At 44.9% G+C, this 14,748-nt stretch overlaps 1 protein-coding gene across 2 annotated transcripts in view; it reads left to right on the top strand.

Moving 5' to 3' along the window:
• The window catches only part of LOC137412687 (ras-related protein Rab-39B-like), a 53,367-nt gene that overhangs the window by 27,146 nt on the left and 11,473 nt on the right, over window positions 1–14,748 (top strand). For both annotated transcript variants that reach the window (XM_068097973.2, XM_078780876.1), the window contains 2 exons: window positions 2,695–2,804; window positions 11,080–11,260. In XM_068097973.2, coding sequence (XP_067954074.1) covers window positions 2,695–2,804; window positions 11,080–11,260 — 291 coding nt within the window. The remainder of the gene's footprint in view (window positions 1–2,694; window positions 2,805–11,079; window positions 11,261–14,748) is intronic.

The following is a 14,748-nucleotide window of genomic DNA, read 5'->3' as shown; positions in this document are numbered from 1 at the left end:
CTGCTCTGATTTGATAGGCATGAACCACACCGCAGTGGTGGAGTTGCACTTTACATCAATGACTCCATTTCTCACTGCAGTTGTACTGATCTTACACCTTCCGTCTCCCATGAGGACCTCTGGCTGAGACTTACCCTCCGCTTCCACCTCTTGTTCGTCTGTGTATTGTACTGTCCTCCAAACAGTGACGACTCCATCTACATCTCTCTCAGACAACATGGACAAACTTTTAACCATACATCCCAACTCTCTCTTCCTCATATGTGGTGATTTCAATTGTCATCATGCAATTTGGCTGGGTGTGGGTTCCTCTCTCACCAGCCGTGGCGCTTCAGCAAAGGACTTCTGTGACTCCATGGGACCGATGTAAGCTGTGAACATTCCAACCCGGATTAATCTCGATGGCAAATCCTCCCTTCTGGACCTGGTGATGAAAAACTTCCCTGAAAACGTCTCCTGCTCTTCCTCTGCTCCAACTGGTTCATCTGATCATATGCTTGTGAAAGTCAACATCGCTCTGGCTATTTTCAGAAGCTGCCTCAAAGTCGGCGAGTTTGGCCTGGCAGTTAACTGAGGCAAATTGGCAAGAACTGCAAGCAGCCATCTCTCTTCAGGACTGGTCTCCCATATCTACTGCCCCTGATGTTTACTCAGCCTGGAAATTCTTCAACAGAAACCTGCTCGCTCTCATGCACAGATTCATTCCATCTCGTCTTCAATTATCCTACCCTTCTTTCCACCCATGGTACACTGAATCCTGTGTTGAGGTAGTTGCTCTGAAAGAACTTGCCTTCTCTTCCTGGAAGGCAAATCCAACCGAAGGCAATCTAGGTGCATTCCAAAAAGTCCGCAACAAGTGTGTGCCCACTCGCAGGAGATCCAGAAAACAATATTTGTCTAACCTCAAAAATGAACTTTCAAACTCGTCTCCCTCCTCTAAAACCGGGTGGCGCCTTGTTAAGTCCGTCTCTGGAATATGCTCTCCTTCCATCCCTTCCCCCTATTCAAATTGCATCACAGCCTATTCCGCTCGTGAGAAGGCCGAATGCCTCAATTCTGTGTTTGCTTCCAAATCTTGTCCCCCCAACCCCTCACTCTTGGTACCCATCCTGCCCTATCATACCCAACTGCTCCTGGACTCTGTCTTTTGCATCTGAGAAGGTGGAGAAGGTTTATTCAATCCTCGACTCTGAGTCTGCAACTGATCTGGATGTTATCAGCTCACGTGTTCTAAAATTCTGCTCTGCTGCTTTTACACATCCTCTCCCTGCCTTTTCACCCTACCATTTGTCCCACATCATTTTCCATCTGCTTTGAAATCGACAGATGTATCAGCTTACTTCCCATCATCAGCATAGTCATGGAATCCATCATCACAGTTGATATGAAATCCTTCCTCTTCTCCAACAACCTCATTTCAGATCACAGCTTGGTTTCAGTCTGACCTTGCAGATGCTGATTTATACTCTCCCAACAATGGATGGAGGCCCTCAATGTCAGACATGAGATCAGAGCCATCTCTCTGGATGGATGGAGGCCCTCAATGTCAGACCTGAGATCAGAGCCATCTCTCTGGATGGATGGAGGCCCTCAATGTCAGACCTGAGATCAGAGCCATCTCTCTGGATGGATGGAGGCCCTCAATGTCAGACATGAGATCAGAGCCATCTCTCTGGATGGATGGAGGCCCTCAATGTCAGACATGAGATCAGAGCCATATCTCTGGATGGATGGAGGCCCTCAGTGTCAGACTTGAGATCAGAGCCATCTCTCTGGATGGATGGAGGCCCTCAATGTCAGATATGAGATCAGAGCTGTCTCTCTGGATGGATGGAGGCCCTCAATGTCAGATATGAGATCACAGCCATCTCTCTGGATGGATGGAGGCCCTCAATGTCAGCCATGAGATCAGAGCTGTCTCACTGGATGGATGGAGGCCCTCAATGTCAGACATGAGATCAGAGCTGTCTCTCTGGATGTGCTTTTGATACAGTCTGAAATGCTGTCTTTCTCTCCAATCTCTCTGCCTATGACACCCAAGGCCAACTCCACACGTGGCCTACCGACTTCCTCTCCTAGCCAACGTGTGGCTCTCAAAGGAATCCTTTCATCCCTGTCAAGGCTGCAGTGCCCCCAAGGCAGTGTTCTGGGTGCAGTCTTATTTCCTGAGGTTCTGGAAAATCCTCTTTATCTCTTTGCTGATTACTCCACCCTCTGCCATGATATTATCCTTAAGACAGGCAGGTCTCTTCCCTCTCTTCAGACCTTGACAAAATCACAAGCTGCTCAAACACCTGAAATATGTCTTTCAATCCACTCTCACTCTCTCTCCGAAAGGACCATCTGGTAACCCCATTCTCCCCCAGAGTTAATGGCGATTGGTTAGAAAGGGTTAATGGCGGTAATAAATAAAGATCATGGCTCAGGATTTGGTGATACTTGGAAAAGCCCTGACCACTATATGTACCATGTACACACTGATCTAAACTCACCTTTCCTTTCCTTCCCATGGACACAAAATAAATATATGACCCCTAACAGGATATCCTGCAAATGTTGTTTTACCTTGCTGAACTATACTCTTTGACTTCCTTCCATTTTTCACCTTATTTCTCATCCTGACTTTAGATTCATCCTCAAATATATCGAGATGTATTTCTTGTCTTGCCGAATTGTTCCTTCCTCTGTCAACAGGTGTCAGACCCAACTGTTGGAGTCGACTTTTTCTCTCGTCTCTTGGAGCTCGAGCCTGGAAAAAGGGTCAAACTGCAATTGTGGGATACAGCTGGGCAAGAGAGATTTCGGTAATTTAAAATTTAAAAATCTCCCATTCCAGTGTAAAGTAACTCTTTCTGTAATTTTATTCCTCATTGGCATGTTTTCAATTTTTTTGATACAAGATAGGCAACGAACGAGCAGTTGGAGGATAGTTGGGAGACACCAGACGAGGTGAATTAACACACAGGAAAAGACGAGACAGCAAGGGACGACGGGAGGTTAAGATGCAAGAAGAAGGATGGGTTAGGATAAGTGAGATTATTTTGGGTAGAAAATATATGGAAAGTGATGGGGTGACGTGAGGTTGCTGTGTGCTGCCGGCTTGAAAACAGAGGGGAGAATGACATTGAGCAGTGTCAGGGAGGCAGCTCAACATCCGGGGGAAACGAGTAACAAAAGAGCTCATGTGCACGGTAAACCTGAATTGTGGGAGTTTAAAAAGAAAGTGGTTAGAGAAGATCATGGGTAATAGTTGTAGGGGAGGGTTTTTAGAGCTTGAGAGAGCAGGAGGTAGACAGGAGCAGATGCAGTATCAAGAAATTCCACTGATTTTCTAAATTTCAAGAGCATCAGGCCTTGTGTTCGGCTGAATTAGAGGAGATTATTATTGTTATTTTTTTGTATACAAGATCGGGGCTCGTGTAAGAGCTAACATTAATCACACACAAAAAAAAAAAAAAAAACGGACAAGTAAAACATATAATAATGGGAGCGGTAGACAAGATGGGGAGAGAGGGGGAAGCACACAAGCACAACATTTGAGAGTAGGGACATCGGGAGATCTGTGGCAGGGAGAGGGCTTGGGGGAGGAGGCGTGGGAAGAGATGATGGGAAGGAGGGTGGGAGGTGGGAGAAGTATAAAACACAAGGATACTGCTAGGACTTCCAGGAAAGAAGTCGGTATTTCAAAAAAGTGGATCTGGGGTGAATTAACGGGGGTAGAAAAGATCAAGGTTTGGGATGGGGGAAGATAAGAGATGGGGGTGAACAGGTGTTTTACTTTAATAATGATGCCAATAATATTGAGACTTCTTTGATTCCACAGATAATAGGAGATAAATAGATGATGTTTGGGTACTCGGGTTGAGCTATGGACGAAGGCCTTATATCGGCTGTGAGTTACTCTGATTGTTTTTTCAAAGAATGACTTCGAACAATGGAAGATGCCCAGTCTGTCACTAGCTTTGGAGGCCACCTTTGTGATATGGTCCGAAACTGTTCCAGTGGTAACCGTTCCACACAAGAACATTCATTGGGACCAGTAGGGGACATTGCACTGCAAAGCAATTCCACTCTTGTTGTGTTCATCTTGCAGAGGAGTTAAACGAATTAAACATGAGCAGTGACTTTTCTTTTGAGGCAATGCCAAGATAAGTATTTGGCAAAGTCAATGAAACTGTATCATGTTTTTGTTGACCTAGAAACAGCTTATGATCGATTTATCAAGAAAAGTTGTTAAATGGGCTCTCAGAAGGAAACTCATGCCTGAAGAAATTGGAAAAATAGTTACGTGAATACAACAACAACAACAACAACAACAACAACAGGCATTTTAAGGCCATTTTCCCTGGCAGAGCGGGGGTTAGCCTTGCGGGCCCCATGACAATCTTCTCCATTTTGCCCTTTTTTTTGCATCTCCCCTTGTTAACCCCTAATATTTAAAAAAATAGTTACGGGAATGTATAAAATTAATCAAGAACTACAGACTTGGCATTTAATATGGAATATATTTTTTTTCTTGACTTGGGTTTACTTTCTTAACTCAGTATATCAATCTGGTGAGTTTCTTTTACACTTTGGTGATTTATTTGTTAAAAGAACCATGTCACTGATTGTCTGTCGCAGCAAGAAGTCAACAACAGGATTATATCACAGGTGGCGTGGCAAAATGTACGGACAGGTGCATTTGATGATTGGCTTCACAGTCGGGTATACAAGGGTTGCTGCGTTCTCTATTAGTGGAAAACAACTGCTGCACGTCTCCAAAAGTTATTGCCGCTTCCTCTGGAGATGGTCCGTCAACTCGACAATGCTGTTTCTCATGGAGTGGTGGCTTTACGAAATTACTGCATGAAACAGCGTGCTATTGCTCGGCAGTATGGCATCACTCAAGGTCAGGTGTCAAACATCCTGAAACGAAATGCTCAGAGGGGTGTCCCTACTCCAATACCGAGGCCAGGACGTCCCCGCAGAACCACAAGGAGGGATGATCGCCAGCTGCACCGGTTAGTCCGCAATGGTCGTACCAAGTCAGCTAATCGGCTTAGGGCTGAGTGGCAGCAACTGACAAATGGGCCTGTATCCAGAAGGCTAGTCAACCAACGACTGGTTCAAGCAGGCTATCGTGCCAGGCGTCCCCTGAGAAAGCCACGCCTGACCAGACAACACCGCCAGCACTGATTGCAGTGGGCCAGAGAGCACTGCCAATGGCAGCCAGGACACTGGAATCACGTGATCTTCAGTGACGAGTCTAGATTTCTGGTCTATCGTCAAGATGGCCGAGTCCGAGTGCGCAGACCAGTGCATGAAGCCTACAACAAAGATTGTATAGTGCCAAGAGTCCAAGCTGGAGGTGGTGGGGTGACCGTTTGGGCTGCTTTTCATGCAGGGGGCAAAACTGACCTGGTTGTTCTGAATGGAAACCTGAACCAGTTCAAGTACAGGGCCATTCTGGAAGAAACATTGCTTCCATTTGCTCGTGCAGCCTTTCGAGAAAACTTTGTCTTCCAAGATGACAATGCACGGCCTCATCGTGCTCGCATGATCCAACACTTTCTTGCTGACCGTGGTGTAGAGCATATGGAGTGGCCTGCCATGTCCCCGGATATGAATCCGATAGACAACTTGTGGGCAGAATTAACGCGCCAAATCGACCACTTGGACCAGCAGCCGACCTCTGTGCATGAATTGCAGCAGGCTATTGTCACTGCATGGCAAGCGATTCCTGTCCAAACCTTGGCAAATCTCGTGAACAGCATGCCTCGACATGTACGTGCTCTGCTGAATGCTCGTGAGGGTTACACGAAGTACTGAACTGTAATTTTACTGTCCGTAATCCCAGTCGTAATTTAACTTTTGTTTTTGTAAAAAAAATTTTTGGCTAATGTGCAAAATAAAGAGATACTTCTGGAAAACGTACAGAAGTTTAACACAGTACTGTCTGTGAATTGAGATCGATATCAGTTTACATCACTTTCAAGGATCAATTTATTTGTTTCGAAATGTCAAATGTGGTTTTTGTTACTTTTAAAGGTCACATTAACAAAATCTGGAACAATTTCAACATAATTCCAATGAACTTTTGGTTCTAAGACATCTTGAAAAGTAAGTTCACCCCCACAAAAAAAATATTCCATATTAAATGCCAAGTCTGTATGATAAAAACCAACTTTGGATCTGATAAAATTATGATGTCAAGAAAGAATTATTCCAGGGATCAGTTTTAAGTCCTCTACTGTCTATAAAGATGATGGAAGAATTGAAGAAGAATGAAAGGTTACATTTCCCATGTGAGTTATTGTACACTGATGACTTAGTATTAAATGCTTAAAGTGAAAAAGAAGCAAAAGTAATTTTACAATGAAAAAAATGCAACATTTATAAAATAATAGTTGAAGTGGTAAATATATAAATTACATATACAATTACATATATAATATATATGTAATATATAATATATACATATATAATATATACGTAATATGCGTATTATACGTAATATGTAATATACATAATATGTAATATACGTAATATGTAATATACGTAATACACGTAATCTATATATAAAACACAGTTTGTGTGTGTGTGTGTGTGTGTAATGTTACCGATAGACTCCTAAACGGAGAGGCTCACGTACTTGATATTTGGCACAGACATGGCCATTGAGCCTGGGAAGGACATGGCTGACCTAAAAAAAAAAATTTCATAATATTTTTTTACCATATTTTTACCTCAGCGCATTTCAGCGAGGAATATTCTGACCGGTGGCAGAGCAGCGCGCTGATTCGCTCAGAGCGATCACGTGATGTTCCTTGCTGCCATAAACTCACAGTAAGTAGCATAGATTTTAGCATGATTAGCATTTAGCATGATTTAGCATAGATAGTAGCATGTTTCACATAGATTTTTTTTCAGCGAGGATATTATACACGGATTCTGACCCGTGGCAGAGCAGCGCGCTGATTCGCTCAGAGCGATCACGTGATGTTCCATCCCCGCCGCCAGTTGGCTTCACTTTTCACGGAGTATGAGCGTTCTATATATTTTCAATTCAGTGCGCCCGACTCGCTCACATACTTGATTTGTGGCATAGACATGGCCATTGGGCCTTCACGGTGTAATTTGTGCGAGGGAGGAGGGGGAGGGGGAGGGATTAGCAGCAGAAGCAGAAGCCCCCGTCCTCCGAGCTTCCGAGCGTCAGAGCTTCCGTCCTCCCCTCCCCCTTCCTTCCCCCTCCACCCTACCCCCTCCCCTTCTCCCCTCCCCCTCCCTTTTTCCCCCTCCCCCTCCCTTTTCCCCCTCCTCCTCCCTTTTCCCCCTCCCCCCTACCCCTTCCCCCCCTCCCCTCCCCCCTCCCCTTCCCCTCTTCTCCTCCCCTCCCCCCCTCTTCTCCCCTCCCCCCCTCTTCTCCCCTCCCCCCCCTCTTCTCCCCTCCCCCCCCTCTCCTCCCCTCCCCCCCGTTCCCCTCCCCTCCGCTTCCCCCTCCCCCTCCCCCCCCTCCCCCGCCCGGCAATGCCGGGTACTTCTGCTAGTATGTAATATACGTAATATACGTAATATATGTAATATACGTAATATACGTAATATACGTAATATGTAATACACGTAATATGTAATATACGTAATATGTAATATACGTAATATGTAATATACATAATATGTAATATACGTAATATGTAATATACGTAATATGTAATATACGTAATATGTAATATACGTAATACACGTAATATGTAATATACGTAATATGTAATATACGTAATATGTAATATACGTAATACACGCAATATGTAATATACGTAATATATGTAATATGTAATATACGTAATATGTAATATACGTAATATGTAATATACGTAATACACGTAATATGTAATATACGTAATATGTAATATACGTAATATGTAATATACGTAATATGTAATATACGTAATATGTAATATACGTAATACACGTAATATGTAATATACGTAATATGTAATATACGTAATATGTAATATACGTAATACACGCAATATGTAATATACGTAATATATGTAATATGTAATATACGTAATATGTAATATATGTAATATGTAATATACGTAATACACGTAATATGTAATATACGTAATATGTAATATATGTAATATGTAATATACGTAATATGTAATATACGTAATACACGTAATATGTAATATACGTAATATGTAATATACGTAATATGTAATATATGTAATATACGTAATATGTAATATACGTAATATGTAATATACGTAATACACGCAATATGTAATATACGTAATATATGTAATATGTAATATACATAATATGTAATATACGTAATATGTAATATACGTAATACACGTAATATGTAATATACGTAATACACGTAATATGTAATATACGTAATATGTAATATACGTAATATACGTAATATGTAATATACGTAATGTACGTATTATATATAATATATACGTATATATGTAATATATATAATATATTACATATATAATAGTGGTACATATATAATTTATATAGTTACAACATATATAAAATAATAGTGAATAAAGAAATTTATAAAACAAAAGAGAGTGGCGAAGAAGGAGAAAGAAAAGGAAGTGGACAATGGCTTTGTTCAATTTGTGGAAAAAAGAAGGAATTTGATTCAATGCAAGCAGTGTTAGAAATGGTGTCACAAGAGGTGCACTGGTTTCTTTGGAAAGAAATGGAGGCTGGCATGATGGCCTAGATGTATGCATATTCACCTTTAAGTCCTACCTGCCAGCATTAATTGGTGGCGGTTAAAGATCACACGGAGTCCTTCGCAAAGAGTACGTGAGCTACTGCCATAACCCCGGCCAAATTCAAAATTCCTGTTGTAACTAACAGGGGGCACTCCATCAGCGGCTCAACCACACTCCCGGCAATTATGCAACCAGCAGCCACAGACTTCATCTGAAATGAATTAATCCCAGTAAATTTGTCGACAAAAGCAGAAATTTTACGTGTAAAGTATGTGAGGATCATTTATTTCAAGAAAAATATGAACAAAAATAAATGCTTCTGAGCTCATACTTTAATTTACAAAATGACAAACGTTTCTGTTACCTTGGAGACAAAATGGAGGCACCAGGAGGAGTATAAGTAGCTGTCAGATGCAGAATAAAGTGAGTCGAGTGTGGAGACAACTCTGTGGCATCACGAAGCACAGAAACATATTCCATTACCTGTAAAAGTTAGAGTTTATAAAATCTGTTCCAGACCAGTATTGATATACAATATGGAAGCAAAACGTGGGAAATGTGGATATAAGATGTAAAAAGAGTGGAGAAAAATAGAGATGAGAATGATACTAATGGATTGTCTCTGAAAGAAAGAATTCTGAGCTCAGAAATCAGGAAGAGATTAAAATTCAATACTAGTGAAGAAGAACCTGGGAATGTGCAACAAAAGTCAGAATATGAAGGTGTAAGGAAAGCAATGCGGGTTGTCGTAGAAGGAAGGAAGCTGAGAGGACGCCCTCTTAGACATGGATGCCAACTGTCAAGAAAGATAAGGAATGTTTGGGTATGGACAAAATTGACGCAATGGATAGATCCGTTTGAAGGAATGCCATCGTTGGACCAAACCAATGAGAAAAAAGGGGAAATAGTCATAAAATGGCTGTTGTTGTTGTTGTTATTGTTGTTGGAGAAGTACTGTGTAAGTATGCAGAGGTAATCCGGAGGGCTAGGACAGGTTAGTGTGGGCAATGCACAGTGAGGAATGGAGTTCTTGACATAAACAGCAACACCAACGCTAGGATGGGTGATGGATCTGTCAAAACACAAGGGACCTGTATTGGGTAATCTCCTCACTCAGGATCTCATCTCAGTTGAACTCTTGCTTATCAAACCATAGCTGAGTACCTGCCCTATGGGCAATCTTGGTCCAAGCGTGCAACACATTCTACTGATACATACCTTAAAACACGTTCTTCTGAGGCATACCTTTACTTGGGCCGTGTATGGGCAACTGACAACTCGCTCCCGAAAATAAAATAAGGATAACCCGGGTTACGTGCATGAAACAAAAACATACCTATTGCCTATAATTCAAAACCCCTCACTGCACTGAAAAACGTGCGGACAGGAATACTGTAGTATAAAGGATGGGACTTGTAATACCCTCTCCCACCTGGAGGGGGCGCTACATGATACACATTTACATAGAGAAATAGCGTCCCACACCAGCCCCCCTAAGACCACCGGCAAAGATAAAAACACCCATATACACTAATTAGGGTCCTGCTGATCCTATGTAGCAAATGTGGATGTAATCAGCCCAGAACTGTAGGAGGAGTAGCATGACAAACAAGCAAACCCCAAAACGAACACACACACACACACACACACACACACACACACACTGAATGCCTGTATCCCCTCTGAAGAGTGCAGATGACCCCCCAGCGATGGCGATATCAAGGGCACCCTTCCGTGAGTGGTCGGATAAATACGTGCATAACAGGCTCGATCTGGGAAAAAATTAATATTACCTCAACATATTATCTTCACATATTACTTTCACAACAACAACAACAACAACACGATCACTTCGGACAAGGAAAAAAACACGGAGGTGGTGTTCAACATATTATTTTCACATATTACCTTCACAACAACACGATCGCTTCAGAGAAAGAAGCCATTTGAGGCCTGTAGGCCAAAAGCCTGAGGCCCTTACAGTGCTATAGCCTTCTGAAGGCCCGTCCGTGACAGCTATCGGCTGCAACCTTGCGATATATATTTGATGATTCTTCCTTTACACTGAAGGGGAAACTGAAATGGAAGGCACAACGATTGTGAATACTGTATGCATGTATTTGGTCGACCGCTCACGGAATGCCACCACCATTGCTGAGGGCCATCAGCGTTCGGCGGAGGAGATGCAGGCGTTTAAATGGATCGGTGTATAGTAAGGATTGCTGTTGTTCTTTGGATCAGTGGTGTTCTCCATTCATACTAGATGTTCTTATAGGACATATTGACAACAGATGATTGTGTGTTTGCACTGGAGATATTGTTTTCCTTTTCACTCGACCCTTCTCCATTACCCCAGTTCCATCACCCAGTCATACTACCGCAGCTCTGTTGGGGGGATTCTCGTGTTCGATGTGACTTCCAGAGCAACATTCGAATCGTGCCCAAGATGGCTCGCAGAGGCACGGATGCACGGACAACCCGGACGGCCATTGCTCCTGCTCCTCGGTCACAAGGCTGACAAAGCAGAAGAGAGGCAGGTTGGTGCCCCTGATTCTCTCATATTCCTTGCTTGGAATTATCCGTTATCCTTACGAAACACTTGCGTTCACTTTCTGTACATCCTCACACGATTTTCCTTCTTTCTCAGCCAATGTGTTTTCATCGTTTCATTTTACGCCATGTTGGTATGTCTGCACACCAAACCATCAGCACCCCACGCGTACCTTTGTCGCTATCGTGCAGCACTGGAAAAATAGGCCCAGCTAGCAACGATGCACTGGGATCTGAATCTGGACTGAGAACCTGATCTGATGAAAGCTGGCATTATTGCTGGCAAGCTGGCATTATTGCTGGCATTAAAGCTGGCAATTGGCAGCCAGCTGCCAGCTGGCAATTGCTGCCAGAAATAATGCCAGCTGGCAATAATGCCAGCAATAATGCCAGCTGGCAATTGCAGCCAGCAATAATGCCAGCAATAATGCCAGCAATAATGCCAGCTGGCAGTTGCTGCCAGCAATAATGCCAGCAATAATGCCAGCTGGCAATAATGCCAGCAATAATGCCAGCTGGCAATTGCTGGCATTAAAGCTGGCATTATTGCACAGCAGAAAACATGGGTTTGGTATAAAGGAGAGTGGGAAAGAAGAAAAAGATGTAATTTCTTTATGAAGGTGGGGAAATTATTTGGATGGTGAAAATTAGTATGAGGCACATACAAAAGTGTTCCCTCTCATATTTGTCTTTTTCACTTGGTGAAAGGCTTAAATACACCTTAACGGAAAGAAAACAGCAGAATAAGATTTTTTTTCTATTCACCTGTTCTTGTATAGGTCCCCAACAGGTTCTGCTTAAAGTTCATTGGCAAAAGTTTTTCGGTTTCTGCTTAAAGTTCCTTGGCGACATAAAAGTTCCCCCCCTCCCCCCCCCCCCCCCCCCCCCTGCAGGACCATGGCATTGATGTCATTCGTGTGTGCATGTCGCAACTAGGCAGCGGGGAGGTACCACACACTAAGATGGTGGGGGGCGCTTCGGCTGTGGTGCCCGCAGTCCCAAAACAAGTCAACCGACTTACAAGTTCATTGCCCCCCCCCCCCCTTTACCTCTTGGCCCCGTGACAGCCCAACAGCCCTTTCCGCCGTTACCCCACCGGTGAGGGTCTCCACACCCCAGGCTCCTTCCTGGCCTCCTGCTTCCGCGCAGCTCCACAGGACGCCGGGGGTCTCCTTTACCCCACGGCGCCCAACCAGACCCTCCACCGACGAGCTCCAATTTCCAGATACCACTGGCTGCCAAGGGTAATTGCCGCAGAGGGGGGTCGCAGGCATCGAACCTCCGAGCTTGATCTGTACCTGCGGACACACACACCTTCCCCACCCACAAGATCCCAAAACACATTTCCTCCCCCGCTGCCATTCAATTCTCACACGTTTCAGATAAGATGGTACCAAAGAGATGTTACAAGAGTTGCCATGGCCTGCCTTATGTGAAATCCCCGTTCACAGTTGAATCATTACACATTTCCAAAACACAATAATCACCACTCATTCTCAGTTTCCATTCTCCACAACCACATGAAAACACATAACCACAACACTAACACAAACGCCACCTACAAAACTCTGTGGCACACAATCCATCCCCCTCACTGACCATGTCATCACTCGCACCCGCCTCCCAACTCCAAATTACATGTCCCCAAATTTACATAAGCAAGTCCTGAAGTTTGGGACAGTACGCATCCAGGCCTTACCTCTACCTTGATGTACAGGTAACTGCGGTTGGTCAGGTCCAAAGTGCCATCCAACCACAAAATCCCAAAATTTATCATTGGGCCTACCAAATTCTTCCAAATTCCTCTTTTGTCCCCACTATACTGGCAGGCATGTGGATCCGCATCCAACGGTGATTATCACTACACAACTACCTGTGGCCACGACAGCTCTGCACCTCTACCGTGCAAGGGTCATCGGGACAAGCCGAGCAGTCGAAACGCCAACATGGCCCATGAGTGTCCATAAGGGTGCGACCCACTATCCATCCTTCGGCCCCCCTACGAGGAACACAGCTGCACCAGCCCCAGCTGGCCAATGTGGTGAGCACCTGCTGCCAACAACACTACCGCACGCACAACCTCGGCCCTGGGGGGCACGGTCGCAGTGCGTGGCATCCCTACAGCCACGTCCCCTGCACCTCCACATCATCCCCCAGTCCGACCACATGCAGCCCCCAGTGCCCACCCACACTTGACCACACCAAGGTCCAGTCAACAGCCATGCTTCACCAGGAGACCCCCCCAGAAGACATGGTCCACACACCTCGGACACCATAGCACCACGTTGACCCTCAGACCACACAACTACATCCCCATGATTCCGCGTCCCAAATATCAGCACAGTCGCCCCCGCGACCAGTTGAAGGCTGTGTCCTGCTACCCTATCAATTTTATCACAGCCTCCCACACTTTGGTCTAGCACACCTCGATCAATAATGGTGTCACTGTGCAGTGACCACCATTTCTCCTAACAAAATCCACCTTCAAATTTTCATCTAACCCTCAGATTACCCATGCCAAACATTTTTCACATTTTACTAAACCCACCAAAGAAAGATGCTTTGCCATACACATGCCAACCGAGCATAGCCCCTATGCTCGGCTCGTTACACATTCCCGATCACATTCCCATGGCTCTCTTCCCAAACTGAGAGTCCATAAATCATAACGGAACATCTGTGGAAGGTCACTCTCACACCATCACGTTCCACAGATGCCCCAATGGTTGTCCGGTGGGCTATCCCATTCCTGTCCATTCGGTTTGACCCGCGTCCATAGCCCAGCACAGCATGGCAGGTCACCACATGCTGGCTGTCCCAGAGTCTCAGGGAGAGGGTGTCAGGCCGCATGCCCGGGTGGTCACCACATCAGGCCCAAGTTGGCTGTCCGCGATGCCACCACCAAAGCGCGACCCACAACACCTCCCCCTAGTGGTCCTCAATACATGCCATCCCAGGCTTGAGAAACCACCTCGGACCCCCCCGGAGGTCTTAACCCCCACCAGGGTCCGGTGACTCTGTCGGCCCGAGCCACCCGCTCGGGCGGCGCCCCGACGGACAAGGGACGCCACACTCCACCAGACCCCTATGGGGCCCAGGTCGTATCACGACACCCATGGCTGGACCCCACATTCAAATCTCGCCAGCACAGCCCCCCAGCTGGCTGGCATCCCCAAATTTTTAAAGGAGCAACTTTTGCCCGAGGCCATCCCCATTGACCTCCCCCTGTCCAAATTCCACAGCCGGGGGAGCAAATCCAACCACGGCTGTGCCAAATCATTTTCCAATTTTAATTTAACTTTAAATTTCCTTTTAGAAATTTTGATTTCCCATCCCAAACCGCAGCTGCAGGTAACAACCTCTACCACAGGTTGTTCTGCCCCTCCCTGCAGCTAGTCCAAATTCCCTACGGGGACCAAATTTCCAGAGGCTCGATCTCCCGATCCCTCTCTGTCCAAATCCAGCCCAGAGCCAA

Source organism: Myxine glutinosa, chromosome 6, assembly GCF_964187855.1.
Source record: "Myxine glutinosa chromosome 6, kmMyxGlut1.1, whole genome shotgun sequence".
In the NCBI taxonomy this organism is placed as follows: Eukaryota; Metazoa; Chordata; class Myxini; order Myxiniformes; family Myxinidae; genus Myxine; species Myxine glutinosa.
This window is presented reverse-complemented; position numbering and strand designations above follow the sequence as displayed.